Source organism: Falco peregrinus, chromosome 6 (genome assembly GCF_023634155.1).
Source record: "Falco peregrinus isolate bFalPer1 chromosome 6, bFalPer1.pri, whole genome shotgun sequence".
Taxonomy (NCBI): Eukaryota; Metazoa; Chordata; class Aves; order Falconiformes; family Falconidae; genus Falco; species Falco peregrinus.
Genome location: NC_073726.1, coordinates 83,033,698 through 83,054,780, shown reverse-complemented (window position 1 = coordinate 83,054,780; position 21,083 = coordinate 83,033,698). Strand labels below are relative to the sequence as shown.

At 39.1% G+C, this 21,083-nt stretch overlaps 1 protein-coding gene across 2 annotated transcripts in view; it reads right to left on the bottom strand.

Annotated features, from left to right (window-relative positions):
- The window catches only part of ANO2 (anoctamin 2), a 192,198-nt gene that overhangs the window by 35,752 nt on the left and 135,363 nt on the right, over positions 1-21,083 (bottom strand). For both annotated transcript variants that reach the window (XM_027782912.2, XM_055809275.1), the window contains 3 exons: positions 11,404-11,478; positions 5,206-5,407; positions 443-554 (listed from right to left, as the gene is read on the bottom strand). In XM_027782912.2, the coding sequence (XP_027638713.2) occupies positions 443-554; positions 5,206-5,407; positions 11,404-11,478 (389 nt within the window). The remainder of the gene's footprint in view (positions 1-442; positions 555-5,205; positions 5,408-11,403; positions 11,479-21,083) is intronic.

Genomic DNA, 21,083 nt, shown 5'->3' with positions numbered 1-21,083 from the left:
AAGTAGTTCTGTAATTTTAAATGAAACCAGAAAAACTTTCCTTGCTAAATGATGCTTTAAGTAAAATGTGGAAAATTAAGACCTGTAAGCACCACTATTCACTCAAAAACGCAACACCTTTTTTTAACTAAAGAGAGTTATTTTCTGAGGTGTAGATTATTCTTATTTTAGAACACAAACAAAAATGGTTGCATTTCAGAACAATGCTCTATGTAGAAGAGAGACAGGAAAGTACTCAACTTCATGCCCTGCCATATGAAAGCAAGCTTTATACAAACAACCCTCTTTATGTTATTTTTTAATTGCTGGTGAAAGTGGCCAGTGCCAGAACTTAGTTTGGTAGCCCTTTGTGCCCATTTTTAAAAAACAGATCCACTAATATAGATACACACATAAATATATATATACATGCATATCTATATCTAAAGGACAATTATCCTACCTTCCTTTAAAAAACGCAACATAAAAAATTGGTGCATAAGAATTCACGAACTTCAGCAGGAATGCCTTCAAAACCAATCTCTCCTCAAAGGTTTTCTCTGTTTTTGGTACCTCTGAGCAGGGAGGGAGGAAAAAGCAAAAAGCAAACCAGAAACATCAGTTAGTAAATACGTAAACATTCCTGATATCCCCAAATACAAAACCAAACTGCAAACTTTGAGCTCATACTGGTTTTTCTTTTGTACTTTTCATTTGCACCAATGCACACCAGGTCTGTCACCAACTCCTGATTTCCAGAGCGTCTTTCTGAATTTCCAGATGGAAACGGAATATTCTTTGATAGAAACACTAATAATGACAACGAAATTAACCTGATTCTGTGACAGGCCTCTGACAGCTTATCCCAAGTTGCTTTTGGCTGTCTATCCAATACCCTGGAGGCAAAAACCCCAACAGATCCTGACACCTGGCCTGGACCTGACAATGCCCCACTTTTCCAGTCTCTTCCATTGCCTTGCTGAGAGACCTGGGCAGACCACATCACCTTCCTGTGCTTCAGGCCACATCTGTGAAACCTTAGCACAGTCGTCCACTGCCATTTACTCTGATATCTATTATATGATTCAATATATAATATCATCAAATATATTTTATTAACATAATATTTGTTATTTTTAATAATAGGATAAATAATTGTTACATATTTACGTGGTTCTCCATCTAGCTATCTGGAGTTTGAAGAAAAAAAAATTGGATCTTGATATTCAATTGCATAAAGCTACAGTAGTATAAATGGCTTTAATGTATATAAGCATATGTTTATTCACATACATAAGTGTATCAGTTACACAGCTGAAATAAAAAAACATTCATATTCTCAATGTATGAATGATGAAAGCAAAGTACAAAGACTTTCATCCACCAAAAAAACCCCAACCTTAAAAGCTTTCTTAACTTTGTGTGCACAACCCTTTTTTTTTTTTCTAATGGGACTGTTAATGTGCTTAAAGCTAAACACAAGACTAAGTACCGTTCTGAATAAGGCATTAAGTGAATTGTTAATTGCCATGCAAAATAAATGCACATTTTTGCTAACGCTTCTCCATTCATTTTATATATCTTACATTACTAGACTGTTCTAGATAACTTGTAAAAATGTGTCTTAAACATTTCCAGTATTCATTACTCTATTCCCAGATTTATGTCCAATTCCCATGGAAATTTTCTAGCAGCAGAACACATTGGTGCAAGACCAAGGCTTTTCAAACTGACAGTAGGATCTTCTTTTAAAAATTCTGTATGGGTTAAACCCTTGTGTTGCCATGCTCATCCTGAGCTGTTAACTAGTGTGAGAGCAGATAATTTTACTGTGGTCTATTCTTGACTGAATAGCATGTAGCTGAGATGTGTGAAATAATAAGGTAGATCCAGAGCTCTGGCTTTAAGGACTTGATTAAAAATATTGCTGTACTTGTACAGCTTTGTTTTGGAACACAGTCTGGGTGTTTTGGTTCCTTTAGTTTTTTTTTTTTCTTAGAAATAAAGCATCGTGTGATTTGAGCACTAAAGGAATAACAAAACTCTGAGTCCCCACTGCCCAGCTCTATTTGTGGTACTTTCAACAATATTTTCATAAAAGATCAACACACAATCTGTTGAGCCTTAAGTCATCATTCACCTATACGTATAAAAAAGCTTAAACCTTCAAATTATTTCAAAAATTTGCAGGTGATTCCATATGCTGGATAAATACTCAGGATAACAGATCACAGCAGCAGGAATATCGAATAACAGAGGTGCAGCTTTTAATTTGAGGGAGCAAACCCCTAGCCTTTGCCTTACGGAGAACCCCTCCAAAGATGATCTCAGCCCCTGGATGAGAATTTGCACACCATATATGGTTCCAGAGACTCACCCAGCACTTCACTCCCTCCCCGCACTCAGATACACTATACCATACCGACAGAGGCATGCATAGAATTCGTCCTTTAGCTAGTGGAGTCTGCTGCATGAGAAATGCATCCAGCCAGAATAGATGCATTAGTAAGAGAGAAAACTTCCCCCTCCCCCCCCCCCTCCCCTCCCCCCCCCCCCCCCCAAATGATACACTCATAGCATATGGCTGGTTGTGCAGTATGTTACACCAAAACTGGGCAGCTGAAACTTTCCAGGTAGAGAACGAGCTGAGACATCGGTGCACGGGACGTAGCTCACTGAAGGAGTTGCTGCCTTTATAAGGCACAAACACAAGTCATTTTGATTTTGTCCCCATTTGACTGATTCTTCCTTGACCTGAATGAAGTTACAAGTGAGTAAATGAGTCGTAAGCCAAGCCTGACACCACCTGATCACTGAAGATGACCTGTTCAACCTGACAACACCAGGATATAACCTGCACTTTTGCTGGTTGGATCTGTGACCATGTGGCATCAGCACCCCGCTTTGCTGGGTCCACTAGAAGCACATGGAGTCTTGGTGCATCTTGTACAATCTCTCTGTATTGATTACAGCAAAACTATTACTTTCCCCCACCCCCCAAGCACTGATTCAGCAGATATTGAGGCAGATCCAGTACTTTGTTCCTGTGACAAATGCAATTGCTGGTTCTATTCTTGTGCTTACAGATGCATTTTTTCACTTGTACAAAGATTGAAGTGTTTGCAATAGAATATAGGTTGCAATAGCAACCTATAGTGCCATGAGCTGTGCCTCCAGCCCCAAAAGTGTGTTTCTCAGCTTGTCGATTAACTGCAGTGTGGAAAGAGAATTGTTTTGCTCTGCTCAGCAAAATGAAAGTTCACAAGGTAAAGAGCATTTATCAGCGTGAATGAATTGTAATTTTTAAAAACATTTTGATTACATTTGGCATCTGAGCCTAGCACTGGAGAAAGCTGCCTGAATGAACTTTCTAACTTATGTAATTTGTAGCACTAGAGGTTATTCAGACTGGATCCTTCTTAAACAAAACATCTGATGGCTAATTAGGAATGCTGCCTAAATAAAGATAGCTGGATTAGAATTAAATGCAAAGTGGCAGGGGGACAATAATCAGCAAGTAAGAAATCCTTGTTTCTTTGACGGTTCAGAGTGGAGCACTTTTCAAAGGGAGAGATTTTCCTTCTGTGCTTTCCCCAGAGAGGCAATGGCAGTGGCTTGTGTTCCCCAGCTCTTGCCTAGAAACTGCCACGGAGGAGAAACCTCACCTTCATCTCTTCCTACTCTTTCCACAAAGTACTATCATGCCTTAACAGTTGTGCCTTTCCTTACCTGGGAAGGTGCAGGGGACAGAATTCACCAGGTCACACACAGTTAGCAGCTTGTTAGTTACATGAATGCTGAAAATCTGGGTACAATTTTGGCCAGGACAGTAAGCCTGAGATTTTTTATGCCACTAGAACAGAGTTAATTTGTATAACCCTGCTACATTCTGCCCAAAGCAGAAACGAACAAACAAATTAACCCCACATGGTGGCCTTTTGTGAAAATGAATTGCTCTGTCTTCATTTCTTTCAAATATATTGCAAATTTAATCTAAGTTATCAGCTGTCCTTGCTGGTAAAGCTACAGGACCATATTTCAAAACAGCAGGATTAGACGTCTGTTATGACAGCTACAAAACTTCAGTTTATGTTCTTCAAAAAAATAAGACTAAAAGAGATGTTTTCACTTGTGACTTTAAAAGTGTCCTGAGAAAGTGAGAGTAGGAAACACAACTATTAAAAGTTCCTAAGATATTAATCCGAAGTCTGCTAGTTCCAGCCAGCTTCACATCACTGTAGGGTTTACAGGGAATTCCAATTTCAAATGACTGCGTCATGCTCCAAGTGTCAAAAAGTTTCTAACTTGGATGCCTAAATTTAGATGCCCAAAATTGGCAGGTTTCAGTTGCTACAGTTAAAGGTACCTGTGATTGCTGAGTTATTTTCAGTGTTTTGAATAATTGACTTTATGTTCCTAGACTTCGAAGCATCTAGAATTAGAGGTGATGTATAAAAATGTGGGAAACAAGACTTAATGAAAGCTATAAGGAGGTCATGTTAGGGCCCTGCCAGTAAACATGTTTGGCCTAATTTATATTAAAAAACAAAACCCCAGCCTAAATCCATGTTAATAATCAAAGGAAAGTCTCACCTTTAAAAGACTTAAATACATTGCCAGGCTTGTAACAACAGAATGACATTAAAAAGAACAATCCAAACTCTAACTGAAGTAGATATTATTATTAAAAAAAAGTGCAGCCCAGATATGTCCCCAGAATGGCAAAAAACCCCTTTGATTTGTAAGGACCTAGTGAAAATCAAATTAGCAAAATAATGTGGTAAGCAATTGCCAAGGTAGCTTTGCCAGAGCCAGCAACATCTTTGAAACAACCCAATGATTTTCAGCAAACCAAGCTCCTGGAGGTAAAGATACATATCAAAATACACACCAGGTCAAAAATTCTCAACCAGCTCTAGATAAGTGGATCTGGGTGGATCTTGGCATAGATCCAGTGCAATGCAGAAATACCAGCTGAGATCCTGGAAATAGCACAGCTGCCTTAACATGGCATTATGTCCAGGCTAATTAGTCCTATTAGTGGCACACTGCATGTTGCGGCTTAGACCCCTCATTCACAGAGGCATGTCTGAGCATCTTACCCCATAGGCCTGAATATTTTCACTGGCACTCTGCAGTGGGAAATCTTCCTCTTAGAACCCCCTTGCATACTCTCATGTCAATACATGTAATGTACTAATGAGGAATGTGGTGAGATACTTTTACCAATTTCTGTCAGCCATTTGGCAACAGCTCCGTAAATTTCATCAAGCACAAGTATCACAATGAGGTTAATGATGACAGCAGTTGCAGTCACAGTCACTCGAACGTTTGACTTGGTTATCTCATTTGTGCTGAATGACAAAGCTGCTGCTGTAGTGATTCGGTACACAATCACACCAAACACTGCTGAAAATGTCAGCATAATCTGCAAAGAGATGTACAGATAGATTAGTTCAAGTTTGATAAGTTTGATACCAGCATTTAAACAGAAGCCTTGACTGATATGTTGGGTTTGTTCCATGAATTGTCATTGTGTGATTTCTTATTTCCACAATAATACAAGGATAGTCGAATTAAAATGTGAGAATTCAAAACTCTCTGACAGGGACGTAATGAAGAAAATGGATGGAAAACTGAACTGGAACAATACTTGAAGATGTGTATGTCCTCTCTGATTAAAACATCACACATTTTTCATGCAGTACTGGCAAAACTCAGGCAGTTTGGATTCAAATGCAGGTATTAAGCAAAGTCTTTTATCTGGCAATAGGTTCAGATGGCTTGGACTGAAGGGCGTACATGCATGTGCAGTCCAGTAAATGGGCTTTACTGGCTGAAAAAGCTTCACCTCTGCACAGCTGAAGTGGCACCTTACTCTCCAGTTGTGTTTGCTCAATTGTTGCCATGAATTAAAAAAAAAAAAAAAATTAAAAAAAAAATGTTTCCCTTGTTATTTTTTCTTTTAAGACTGACCTAAACAGGGACATTAGGGCTTCACTTTACATTTCTGTCCCAGAAATCAATTGGTATCCTGGCATCCTTCATGGGCTGGCTTTGACCCACGAGATGAGGAAAGTCAGCCCTGATACTTAAGGTCAAGTTCCCACAAGAAGAATTTTAATTTCACAAGGCTGTGGTATCCTGGCTTCAATAAAGACCTACCCCACAATGAAAAAAAAATCAATAAAATAACAATAAAAAATAGCAAATTTTCATAGCCATAGCATGAAAGCGGGAGAGGATGCATTTTCTTCTTTCATTTTTGCCTTTGGCAAGAATTCCAATGTACATTCATTATTTTAGGTAAAACATCTTGAGATCCTCAGATGAAAGAGACTACCTAAATGTGAAAGATTAGACTATTGCAATTATTTCAATGAGCCTACGGGCCCGGATTCACAACACAGGTTTAAGGAAATTTAACAGTTCATTTTAATGACCTAGCAATAGTTTATTGAATTCCTGTATACAGAGGAAGGGCGTCTCATGAAAAAGCACTATTGCAGAAGAATCAGAACAAGAATCAGAGCTGTATTAAAGGTTGGAGATGAAAACAGGGCACATTTTGTTTTAATGGAGAACTAGTAAACATACTAAAAAATAATGATTTGGAGAAACTTTTGGAGATAACAGATGAAATTCACAAGTATGTTTTGTGAGAAAATGATAACAAAATATTTGATCTAGTAAAACATCCAATTTTTACGTTTTAAATAGATGTTTCATTTACTTTAAAATGAAATGTAGTTAAGCAATGAATTTTTGCTTCATGCTCATACTTTTCATTCAAATACCAGTCTAAAGAAAAAAAGTCTAAATATAAAATACTTTAAATGAAAACACTTCAAATGTCATAAAATATTATTTCCTTTCCTTTTGTAGTTTTCATTGTGTTGAGAAAACAGGTCTAACTTTTCTGCCAATTTTTTTCTTTTTTCCTTTGACTTACCTACCAAACATGTAGACAATCTGATTCATGTTGAACAATCTGCTCCACTCTTACTATGGCAGAAGTAGTTCATGAACACAAAGATCAGAACTTTTTCCTAACTTGCCCATTGCTGAAGCAGTTACTATGGTAGAAAGTAATATCCCCAATAAAGAGAGAAAACAAAACAGCACCACTTGGCAGTAATCTATTTTTTATAATTTTACATTTAAAATTTACATTTAAAATTTAAAACATAATTTTAATATGGACAAGAAAAACCAGCAAAGTAAACTTGTATGGATCGTTCTGGAGATGAGCTCTCTGGTCCTCCATGGACCCCTATCTCCATGACAAGGTTCCGCTTAGAAATGATATCTCAACAGTACAGGAGGAAGAATCATCAAGGACAGTCGTCACTAAATAGAGAAAGGAAATTTCAGGCCATGGAAGTTGAATAGCAAACTCTCAAACCTGACCAAAGGATTTAAGGGATCCATGGCAATGACGAAGATGACTAAAGGATGAGATACTGTCAGAGGTTTGCATTACTGCAGGCTTTTCAATTCATGCAGTGCCATAGTAAGATATATGAAGTTACCAAACAAATACATTTTATTTGTTTAAAGAACAAAGATATTTGTTTTGCAAAAGCACCAGGGCTTCAGAAACTCCTTGGTTGCCCAGCTGTTTTTAAACATCTGCTTAGACACAGATGGAAAAACATTCCTTTAGGAGTCTTCCTTATATGTGCATCCAGCAACAAGAGAAAATTGAGGAGGGCTTGCAAGACTGCACAATAACTGAGAGCATAGTTCTCACTCCCCAGATGGCCACTCAGAGGGAATGGTTCCTGTGTCTTCACAGCATTTCTCCCACTCCTGAAAACACCTCTTTTACCCAATTTCGCATCAGACAATCACCTTTCAGGTGACCTACTTAGGTTCTGGTACCTAATTTGGGCTTTGTTGTTATTGTCAACATTTCATCTGGCCAGTTCTATCCTCTACTATGGCAGACAGTTTCTTCACTGAATATCTAAACTAGTCTGTCAAGGACTGAATTGTTTAGAAACAGATGTGAAAATTGGCTGCAGAAAAGGTCACCTACTGAGCCTGGTATGAATGAAGACAAACAGGAAAGCATACGAGATCTGAGAAGGAAGCTATAAAACCCCATGGGCTAGACTGCTACCTTCATCCAAGTAGGATAACAATTTAATGTCCAAATAGTTCTTTGGCTCCCCAGTAGAGCTATTCTAGTCAAGTATTATGCCACGTGAGTAAGAATAGGGCAATAGGGTTTAAAAGAAGGAATGGGCTGAACTCCTGCACCGTGACACTGATAGGTTTTCTTCCTTGCTCTGAGCCAAACACAATGAATACCAAGAAAGGCTCCAGCGATGGCATTGCTCTATGCCACCCTGCTCTCTCCCAGCAGCTCCCAGTGTTTTCATCACATACTCAGAAATCTTTGCCATAACATGTACCTCCTAAAAGTGGAGTTTCTAAACAGTGACATATGTCATAACTAGTCCCACACAAGCCAAACTTGTATATGCCCAGCTAAGCCTAGATCTCCTGCTACCACCAGTCTTACTAGGCAACAATAAGACTTGTGAACTTCTTTTCTAAAATCCCTGCCAAAGGCATTGCTTGAATCAAGGTTGGATCTTCTGCTCCTTCTGCAGTCAAGTGAGGCTTTGTGTACCACAAAAGAACTGCAACCAGATTTTAAAGCATCCGTAAATGTGCAAAACAATCCTTGAAATTATTTGGTGGTGTGAAACACCAAGACCAATTGGGCAAGAGAGCCAAACCCAACATTTTTTCCAGCTTGCACTTTCAAAGAAACAAACAGCATGCCTAGCTTAAGAAAGATGGAAGAAAAGCCAGAAAGAAAAAGAAAGCAAAATAGAACATGGTTCTTGAAAGAGGATTCACGAAAGTGAGGTACACAAAAGAAGTACACAAATGAAAAATGAAGATAAAAGGATTTACAATAAGAAAGCCGTTAGCAGCTTCAAGAATCATCAGGGGAAGTATGGCATGTAAAGCTGCAGGAAGGAGGGTCAGAACACAACAGCATCATTCTATAGCCATGTAGACATCTTCATGGAAAATTCATGTGGGTTTGTGCTGCCAGACCCTTTGGACCTGGAAAAAGTAGTATCAAAAATTCATCACTTCTGCAGCACTAGAAACTGCAGCACATGTGTGTGCATATCTGTGTCTGAGTCTTCTATGTCTGTGGCTGTATATGTGCACATGCACATACACACAAGATTTCAGCATCCATTACGTATGCAGTGCTTACTGCAGACTAAAAAAATCAGTCTGTGTGAATAATAACAGAGGTAGATGAGACTGATTTAGTTTCCCCAGTGCAATTCTATTGCACAGACTGACAGCAAACTTTAGTCTGGTGTTTCCAATACCTGTTTAACTAATTAGCAGAAAAGAAAGAAACATCATGTACAGTAAAGAGCAGACTGCAATCTCCATGTAGGAAAGCAGAGCTGGCTCTCCCTCATCAAGAGCTGACTTGAATTTCACGCATGGTTTGTAAGTTGTCGCCTGTAGGCGCTTACGTCTTACTAATGCTCAAAATATTCTAAAAAAAAATCATTGTGGCCACTTCTCCAAATGGTGACGCCAGCATAGTTCCACTAGTCACTAACAGAAGCTCAAGAATCTGAGCGCTACAATTTACCTTTATAAATCTCCCTGAGAGGTTAAAGTGAGCAGGGAGTGTCATACGTAGGCTATGACTCGGGAAAGCACGTGAAGCACATACTTAAAGGAGATTTAAACATGTGGTTAAAGTCAAGAGCACATGTAAGCACCTTGTCTGCAAAAGAATGACTTGTAAAAGCTAAATTGGGGCTATATGCTTAGTCACACTCAGCATACCCCGCTTTAAGCAAAGTCCCAACTGATGCCAGTTAGAGGTTCTGTCTAAAAAGCGAATGCTTGGCATGGCCTCAGGACAATAAACTCACTCAAAATGTTGTAAGTACATACATACATGTATATATGTCTGAATGGCACACTTAACACGTACAGAAAATATACTTAATATACTATATCTTCATAAATATATACATGTATATTTATAAAAATGCAGACATTAATTTGACCTCAACATGAATGTAAAATGTTTTTGATTGTCAGGAAAAGAAATGAAATCTTCAAGGGACATCTATTGCAGTATATGCAAACTCAATTAAATTAGAAATACACTGATGTATTTTAAAATATTTTAGCCCCTAAGTAAATTTCCCATGTTAGATGCTCCTGTGGTGTAAACCAGCATATTCCATTACCATTTCACACCATCTCTAGATGTGAATATATGCTTTCATTCAGGAGTTTCTGTAAGCAGAGGGATAATGGGATCCTTGACAAAGTAATTTAAGGTTTGTTAGCCAGGCTTTCCTATTGCTGTTCACAAAGTTTAGCAGCTTGATGATGTGTTTATGGTCTCTTGGAAATTTCACTAGGACAGTGGTGTCCACACTTTACAGTTGGCTGACCTGCATACCTTACTCTTGTTCTCAAGTGAGGATTGTATACCGTGGTCTTCCTTGACTACAGTATAGTCCGTCCCTGAATGCGTGTTCTACAAATACTTCCCAGCAACAGATTTATTTCACCTGTACATCACCTGTTCGGTAGGCTCAACACTTCTGAATGTCCTTCTGACAGAGCACACACAATACTGTGCACACAAGCAAATACATAGTGGGCTTGCCTTCATCAGGTGATGGAGGATGGAGCAGAAACCCTGTGGGAGATGCAGCATCTAACAACAAGCTTCTGTCATTACAGCAAATCACCCAGCCAACAGCCCTCTTATAAGAAGTCTTTGGAAAGGAGAGTAAAGCTAAAGGCAGGCACTGAGCTCTACCAGTCATCCTAGTAGGATGTAGAAGAATGAAGGCAGTGGGTTGATTAGTATTGATAGCATGCAGCTGTGGCCTTGCCTTGAAACGCAGTGGTTTGATTTGCAGGGATGATGTGCAGGTGTAGTTTGTTCCTGCTCAGTGGTTAAATAGCCCTGAGGAATGTGGGAGGGGTGGTTGGATGGAGGAGGAGTGTGGTCTTGCCTTGCCTTGCCTCTGGAGGAAGGAGAAACAGCATGGATGGTAGAACCTGACCTGTGGTAAGAGTCTTGTTGAAGCCTGCTAGTTTGTTTGTGCTGCAGTAATGGGTGCCCAACACAGCTGAGACAAGCAGGAGAACCTGCAACCCATAGCAGACACTGTGAGAGGTGAGCCATTGACAACTAATTGGTATGGGTGTATTGCAGTATTTGTTGTCCATCTTAAATTGCAACTGTAGGACATGTATTTCTCACAAACTGTATATTATAACCCTGGATTTCTTTGGATTTTTAGCATCTTTGAGAACACTAATTCAGGATTCTGCTCAAGAAGCTTGTTGCAAAGCTTCTCACACCTAGTAAATCTGCAGAAATGCAGATTATGTTACCATAAATAGAATCAATCCGAAGTTTGCTGCATATCCAGGCATACGGTCACTGCATGTCAGCTTCTCCTGGTCATCCTGTGACAAAACACAAAGATAAAATAATGGACATTATAGAACTGTACAATAGCAAATATTAATAAGACCTGTTATGGAAAAACATTCTCAATTTCCCTAGTCCTGTTGTAATTTTGAAGATTATTATAATATTTAGGCCACAGATATTTTAAAGTAGACTTTAATTTGAGAGAAAAGAGGATAAATTAAACATAGAAAATGTCTGCAAAAATCAGAAAATCATATGCAACTATGGTTTTAACATTTGAAAAAATGTATTCAGGTCTTACTGAATTTCATAATATTAGGAGAAAGCCCTGAGACTCACCTCAATTTACATTTAGGCAATGCAAGAGTTAGCCATTTATTTTTAATTGCTTCTTGTAAACCTTCAGAAGAATAGTGTTTGGGATGGAAATCATGAAAAGAATACTTATTACAACTGAACCCTTATTTTTTGTTTAATGGTTAACTTAGCCAAATGTGGCCCCTAAGATAATTCTTGCAGACAACCCAATCTTTCTCCTGGTGCTTGGTCTACAGTAGAGAGAAACTACGAAGGCAATCCTCCTCTGTGATCTCTGCTGCTGACCCTGGCTTTTTCATGTGCGAACAGCATCCCTTGCTTCATTGCTTAATTTAAAGCAACTGTGATCAATGAAATCTAGTATGCTTTTACTCTCCCCACACAAACTCAACTCCATCTCTAGCAATGTGTACATCTAAAGAAGATATTTGAAGATAGATTGATATAAGAAATTTGATTCCCTCCTTTCAAAATAGGTTTCTTCAAATAATAATGTCATTAAGTTAAACTGAAACTATATAATCAAATTAACTAAGGACACAGAGCCAGCTGCTTTTTGCTTTTCTGTGAACCACCCTTGCTATCCCATGGACTAGGACGTCACTTACATTGGAGTTAACCCAGAGTTATTCTAAATTTGAATGATTCAAATCAGATTAGAATTTGGGTCAAAGGTTTCAAATAAATGATTTCTAAGGCATGATTGTCCTCAGATAAAAATAAAAATCTGGGAGTATTATGCCTCTGCAAAAGGCTTTCCCTAGGCAGCACTAGGAAATCAATGTATATTCCAAGTGCAGAAATGCAGCCATGAGTTTTCTCATGGAGTTTACTGGGATGTGGACTTAGTTCTAAGACATGATCATGCCTACACATCCATTGCCATTGTGGTGGTGCCTCAAGCGCTGTGGGAAGTAGTATTACTCAGCATCCCCTCTTCTCAGCTCAGCTGTTCAAACAGACAAGTTAAGCACGTTTCCTTTGGGAGAATGCTGGCAGGACTGGGTCATAGCAAACCCAAGCAGAAGCACAAATAATTTGGCCCAATATATGTACATAAATACTCCATACAGTACATAAATGGAGTCCATCATTTAGCTGGAAGGCTACTTTAAAAAGCATTTCTGTGAAAGCACAGATGCATTTAATTTCATTTTGGCTTTTACCACTCAGTAATTATACAGGACATAAAGAAGGTCTAAGTGATTATACTCCAAGAAGACCTGAAGGACACCATGTCTAACAATTTCACTAGGGGGAAAACACTAAAGAAGTAAACCAGCGGAATGAGTTAATACTAGCCAAAGCAGCTAAAGGGAAGAACAAAATATTTTGTAACCGTACTGAGATGGAAAGAGAAAACTGATTTACATGAAAGGGCTAGGAAGAGGCAAAAAATACTGGGAACAGTACTTCAAAAATGTCTGTAGCAGTAAGAATTTTGGAAAATAAGAAATAATAGTATCAAGATTAAACTTTCACATATCATGCATGAACCGTGCCTGCCAAATCCTGAGTACAAAGTGATTAAGGTTTTTCACATTTGGGTTTTTTTTTGGTCAATATTTCTGGTGATGTAAGACATTTACTGTATTTTGAAACATCAGCCAGGATTCTGGCATGATCTACTGGCTTTCCAAGTCAAGAAAAAAATCACATGCTGGGTGACTTTTGGTAACACCTCAACACTTTACAAAACTGAAAATTCGGGAAATACCTTAAGCAACATATGTCCATTATGAAAAATAAATAGCTATTTGCCACGTTTGCCCTACTCGTTTGATTTGATTTGTGTTCAGTTTTTTAGTAAAATAAAACTGAATAGCTACAGGAAAGAAGAAAAACTGGGAAATTTGAGCAGTGATTGACATGTACTTTTAGTGATTAATATCAGAAGCTAAGGTATGCCTAAGCCTACAATTTTAGGCATTAAGAGACATTAGGATTAATCCATTTAAGGGTCCCAACTTCAGGATACTTGAAGGATTGAAGTTATTAGTGTTTTCCTCCTTTAATCTCAGCATGTGCATTAGAATGCAGAGGTATCTAGCATCACCAGTCATTTAGGAAACCCTAGCTTTAGCACCTGAATACTTGTTTTACGTAAACTATTGCTTTTCAAAAGCACTTTATGCCTGATGGGTTCAATAAAAATAAGTTCTTGGAATAAAGATTTAGAAGTAGAACTGATTATTAAAATTTAAATTGATTACTAAGAATAACTAAATGAAATACAGACTGCCTCAAAAAAAATTTACCTTGCTAAACAGGATAAAAATAATCCTTTCTGTTGTGGTGGGCTGACCTTGGCTGGCTGCCAGTTGCCCACCCAGCTGCTCTCTCACTCTCCCTCCTCAACAGGATGCAGGGAGAAAATAAAATGAAAAAGCTTGTGGGTTGAGGTAAAGACAGAAAGGTAACTTACCAATTGCTATCACAGACAAACTAGACTTGATTTGGGGAAAATTAATTTAATTTATCACTATGTAAAATAGTTCTGGAGGATGAGATATAAAAACAAAACTAAAAACTCCTTCCACGTCACCTCTCTCCCAGCTTCCCCCCAGAGCCAAGTTCAGTCCTTCATTCCTGACGACTCTACTTCCCTCCCCCAGTGGTGCGGGAGGATGGGGAATGGTGGGTTATGGAGTCAGTCTGTAACAGCTCCTCTGTGTCACTCCTTCCTCCTTACACTGTTGCCCAGCTCCAGCATGGGTCCTTCCATGGGCTGCAGTCCTTCAGGGTAAATCTGCTCCACTGTGGACTCTCCAGGAGCTGCAGTTCCTTCAGGAAACACCCACTTGCTCTGGCATGGGGTCCTCCACAGGCTGCAATGTGGGTATCTGCTCCATGGTGGCCCTCTCCACAGGGTACAGGGAAATACCTGCTCCACCACAGCCTCTCCAGGGGCTATAGGGCAATCTCTGTTCTGGCACCCTGAGCACCTCCTCTTCTCCTCCTGCTCTCACCTCGATGCTCACAGGGCTGTTTCTCACACCTTTTCCCCTCTCTCCTTGCTTTAGCCTTTCTTGCACACGCTTTCCCAGAGATGCCACCACCTTGCCAAGGGGCTCAGCTGGGGTCCACTGGAGTGGCCTTGGCCTCTCCCCACAGATGCCACCCCTGCAGCCACCACTGCCACTCGGTACATCTATGGCACTAGTGGAACGGTGTAAGGAAAATGACATTTGGGTTTGAACACTGAACAAGGCAATGCAGGTTGAACAGACGCTCCAGCAGTGCTTTCCCAGTCTCTTCTCGCAATGAATGACAGAAAGGAGGAAATTCAGAAGAGGGAGGAGAGGGTGCACATGGGAAGGACAAGTGGATAAAGGAAGGACGATCAACATGCCATTTATTCAGCTTTTTCTTGCATGTGCTTCCATTAACCTTACGTGCCTTTGCCATGAGTTTGCCGTTCTCTGTAGCACTTAGCCAAAGGGAGCTCTGAACAACGTGCCTGAGTTGCTATGCCATTATGAGAAGGAAAAGCTGGATGCCAATATTATTGAGTGAGTTAGCACACATGGCACAAACCAAGTTCTGAAATATAAATCGGGCACGGTAAGCAGCTGAGAGCTACTTTCTGTAGCTGCTCTTGCTAAGCGAACCAGCTCTGCGCAGTCGCTTGGTGTTTTCTAGCGCACCCAGACCTACTCTCTGGCAGCAGCGCCATCTAGGGGCCGCAAGCCTGTACTGTGGGGTGTAAAGACCACCTCGGCCGTGGTAACACGCTACGCTGCACGCTGCCGCGAGGGTGGTGGTTCCGAGTTAGTGGAATTCATTCATAGACTCAGACGGCACACAGCCCGTTCTAATCAATAACCTGCATTCCAGGGCATTGCCTAGATTTTAGGCAGGGGTAAGAACCGCTTTTCTGAAGGTTGATGAAAACTTAGCCAAGCGGGCAGGGAATCTATATGCAGTAGTCCAAGAGGTGTATGCATTTATTGATGTTACAAGATGAAACTGATCATCTGAAGAATAGTCTCAGTGACAGATATGTTACACTGTGGAGTATTCCCCAAGACAAACTATTGTAGGGAAATATTTATATGCAGACAAAAAAACTCATAGAGGTTATATTTTTGTGGTGAACAAGACAACTAGAAGATATATTTCAGAATCTTTCTTTCAGTTTCTTTAAATACAGTGATATATTTGCAATTGTATTGGAGGAAAAAAATAGTTGTGATTCTGGGTGTAGTGATGCATTCCTGTTTTAATGTTTACTATGGTGTTGATTGTGTTCCTTGCAGGAACACAATTTTTTCTTACTAGAAAATAAATAGATATAAAAAAAAATAATCAGAAAAGAAAAAAAAAACTTAAGCACCATCTAAGTTTTGCCTTATGAGTTACCTAGCATGGTAAAGATCCCACATTTGGAGCTCTGCATCCTCAGGTGGGCCTCTGAGCTGTGAAAACCTGGAAATATACTGCACTTGGACAGCACCAAGTGGCTTTGTGAAAACAGTTCTATGTTTCTCTGTAAATTAAACCGCAGCCAGTTTGCTCAGATCACAAGAATTTAAGTTATTTATTTATATTATCCCACAAAAGAACACCTTCTCAAAGCAGGTGTTTCTAACCATGAGCCATGCCAGCTCAGCCTGCACTTGGGAGTAAAGCCACATGCTTTCTCTCTTCTGCATCCTGCTTTGTAACTCCAGTTCTGAAATTCAGGCTTTTCAGTGTGGTTGCACCTGGGCAACCCCAATGACTTCACTGGAGTTGCATAGAGCTGCAATAAACGACTGGAACTTAGCGAGAGATGCTCAGGGAGGAACAGAGTCCAAGACCCCTCTCTCACCTTTCTAAGGTCTTGCATGCCTAACAACAGCAAAAAGCTGCAAAATTATATTTCTGATGACAAAATTTAGAAGTTGATCTCTAAGTGTGCCCAGAAAACATCAAACAAGTAAATGGCACTTTTATAAGTGCACTTTTCTTAGTAGAAACAAAACCTTTAATGTGTTTAAACTGCACTGTCCAAATGAGCATCTAAACCCAAGAATTATGATGTCAAATACAGCTCTTCTGTGTCTGCGTAACACCCAAAATACTGCATGTGTATTCAGGCTCAAGACAACAAATGAAATTAGCTTCTTTTGAAATATAGGTTCCCTATAATTTTACTTTGGACATGAAATGAGATAAAGGCAAGGAGAAAAGGATTTATCCTGTTTATCCCTGGAGGGTTTTTGTTGTTGTTTTTTGTTTGTTTGGGTTTTTTTATATAAATAAATATCCTGTGTTTATCCCAGCCTGAATCTGTCCCTGGGAGTTCTACCTTCACACTCTCACAGAATTTGAAAGGGCTTTTGGTTTAAGACTCATTAAAATAGAGAACAACATTTTCTGTTCTTCTCACTTAGAAAGCAGTAAGGGTATTTTAATAGCAGAGATGGGTCTGTTTTGCAAGCAATATTCTGTTTCAGGCTCACACATGGAAAACAAACTGCCTAGACTCATTTGAAGACAGCTAAAGGAATGCAAAACCTTTAATTAAAAACTTTTTGCTGTCTTTGAAACATGCAGAATAGCACAGACACTCTGATAGCTTTCAGTGGAGCTTAATGGACACACTAAATCATTTGCGGGAGCTGTGAGAAGTGTGTGCAAGGCTCAGTACCAGGATCATGGAATTTAGTGGAATTTAAGGCTAAGCAACATTATCGTTAACCATCCAGTGTCGGTCTTGTAACCACAGAACTTCCCTGAGATGATTTTTGCTATAAGGATAATAGATGTGTTTTAACAATACTTTTTTTTTTACAGAAACTCTAATCACAGCTTCAGCATTTCTGTGATGAAATGCTTATTAAGTCTTATTAAGTCATTCCAATTGCTAATTATCCCAGCTGTCAAAAATGTATGGCTTATTTCCAAGCTGAATTTGCCTGTCTGCATCTTCCAGCCTGCAGCTTCCCCAGTTAAGAGCGTCTACTAGCAGATTTGAGGTTTGGCTGTAGGTTCTTACAAACTGTGATCGGGCCACCTCTTGGCTTTTCTGCCAGCTTTGACCACTCAAAATAGAAACAGTCAAGCCCACAGCTGTGTTTCTTCCCCTGCAATGGGACTGGAAACAAATCTCCTACAGTCTACAGACCCAACACAGGCCAGTCACTTGGCCTTTGATATAACGTGGCTTATGAAAGCTTGTGTGAATAGCCAAGTCCCTGTGCCTCAAGACACATACATGCACATCCCTTCCACAGGACCAGACACATGATGCGATGGTTACTATGTTAGGCGGGGGCTATACTTCCAGTCATTGACCACAAGGAAGACTGGTGGAAAAGATGACACCAGCCTCTTCTCCATCAACAGATGTGCCGGAAGAATAGAGGAAAGGATCCGCTAATCCAAGTACTTGCTAATTCTTACCAGTTTTAACACTGTATTCTGAACTTTCTCGAAGCATATATGTGTGTGTGCATGTATATATAGACACACCCACCCCTAGATGTGTATGTATATGTATATCACATGCACACAATTAATACCTTGACAAAAACTAGCTCTGATTATTAAATTAGAACTGTGATTTGAGCTACAGTTCATAGATTAAATCTATTATCAAAGATCTCCAGCGCATGGTGAATGTGGCCATTTGCCCAACCATGCCAGTACTGCTGAAAAAAGGGTAAACTGCAACGTGCAAACTAGATTTCTTACTGATTTTCCATCTGCAGCAACAGCATGTACCTAGGCTATAACAGGAGATAACTATTAGCTGTAGAGTATGTAGACAGGTAGGGTCAGAAGATCTCAAAATCACATATACATATGATAATGTTACTGAAAATTCTATCTATTTCAAAGATAAAAAAATAATGCTCCTTGAAGTAGTTTCAGGGAAGCATTTCAGGCTGCTTCCTTCACTTAGAAATAATGACAAAAGGTGAGAGCTCTGCTATCACTGTAATTTAAATTTTAAGGCTAGACTTGTTTTATTCAGAAATAAAAATTGTTCCTTTTCCTGCTTGATTTAAAATTTATTTTGCCTTTGATACACATATTAATGCATCTAGTACATTGTCGCATGTTGCAATCTTTATTGTGTAAATGGCATTAAGGTGCTTAGTCTTTATATCACTGTTTAAAATCAACTTCTTGATATTTACATATGGTTTAAGTGAAAACTGGTGGCACTTCGTTTTTTTACAATGACAGTTTAACATATGGCTTTACAAGTATGAATTATTTATGTAAACTTGAAGCCATTCAGAACATTACCAGAAAACCACTATAATTTACACAAACAATAGGGTTACATCTGTAGCATAAATATTCATTGTTTACCAATGCTCTTTGCAGATGATTAATAAATCATAATGAGTCTGATCCTGAGAAGGCAAAGGGCCAGATGTACAAATGCACTTAGACATCTGGTGGGATTTCCAATGCAAACTGACTGACAGTGGTAGCCCAGTCTATCACAGGAGGGAAGATGGTAGCGGAATGCCACAATTTAAGTTCATGGCATGAAGGGATATCCTGTCACCTGCCCAGTTTTTGGTTTTTAGTGTAACTCCTGAACTTTTTCAAACAAGTAATAAAAAATGCCACACATGGCTTTAAAATATGCTTATATATATAATAATGATGCATGAGGAAGACAGATTCTGAAAGAGACAAATGCCTAATTCAATTTACATGATTAGATCAATTTAATATACTTTGTTATTGACTAGGCACAGACCTATCTGACACTTTAAACAAAGGGAGAATAAAGTGAGTTTGGAAGAATAGCTTCAGAAAAAGATCAATTATCAGCAATATTCTACCTTACATTGTCCCGGATTTAACTGGATTTTCAACCACTTTGTACCCTGAAATCCAGAGCACCGTTACTCTAATAGTCAATCTGGTTTCACGCTTTCTCATGTAAACTGTGAACATCCGATGAAGTTAATGGAATAATACATGCAGCACATTTTAAAACAGTTTATCCAGTATAATTTTTCAGCAACAAACTGACCTTTTATTAGTTCCCATAATTCAGTACTGTTTTAATACTGGCAGTGATTTTAAAAGTTTTTCTCTGTAAATAATTTTAAGTATTGGACTATCTTCTTTGTGTAAGTTTAAAAGGTGTCGGTCAAATAATCAGACACCCAGCTAGTCGTAGTATCTCTCCCTAGAACATAAAAGGCTCTAAAATTATATTAGCTTTTGTAACTTCAAGTTATCTATTTGCCTCAGATAGATAAGTCTACCTGAAATTTATCTGTAAAGTCACTCATTCAGTCACCATTATGCACTTTAATGTAAGCAACTTGGGCCCAGTGGAACTAAGCCAGCTGGCAATTTTGCAATTTGCAGAGTTCAAATTACAGTTCTTTATGTGGGAGTCTCTTAGCAACATTTAACAGCTTTGTTATTTTTCTAAACTGCATGTATTAGTTCCCTGAATGTGGAGGGAACACAATTAAAAAATTTAACTGAGCATATGATTTCAGTTCTGGATTAGATGCATTTAGTGCTAGACTTTGAGGAAATATGTCCTTTCTATGTTTTCTCAAAGCTTGTCTGGCCCAACTCTGGTCCAGTGTCCTAGCTTAGAAGAATCTAGGCTGAAATTCTTGCTCCTGTGAAATCAATCACAAAATTCCCAGTGACTTCAATGAAGCAGAATCTCACCCCAAGGCTTTGTCATTGCACACTTAAAACCAGATTCTCCATTGCCGTACACCATGTGAAGTCACTCATGTCCGCACAAAGCAGGAGAAAAAGGCGTGCAACATGTTACCAGTTTCCTTTTGTTGCAATTGCAAATTCAGCTTACACAAACTGTGAATGATCACACCAACAGCAGAGAGAGAAGTGGTGTAAATTTTAGTAACATTTCTGAGTTGGTAATGAAATGAAATGAAGCAGTGAAAGAATTTAAAGGGGATGTGGCTATGGTAGATTCTTTCCCTGACTCGAGACAATTTATTACCAGCTGTAAAATGTTAACTAAGTTTGTATTCTAACATTTGAATATGCTATAAAAATTGACACTTGACTGCAGAACACAATCTACAAAGGCAAACTTTTGCCAATAATATATTGATGACAGCAGAGAAGAGTTCTGGGTAAACAGGCAACAAATGGAAGACTGGAAGGATGGGGAACGGCACAAGAGCAAAGCAGCCTTCAGCCCTCTCCACATTTGCTCTAAAAAGGGCACGTTGCAGAGGTACAAGAGTCCTGTCCGCGTGTTTTCTCCAGCCAAGCCATTCTACGTGACTGTTTAAAGCCAGACAGTGAAATTTCTTGGAGCATTTCAGCGTCATCTCTTTAACTAATGCTAGATATGCATCACCAC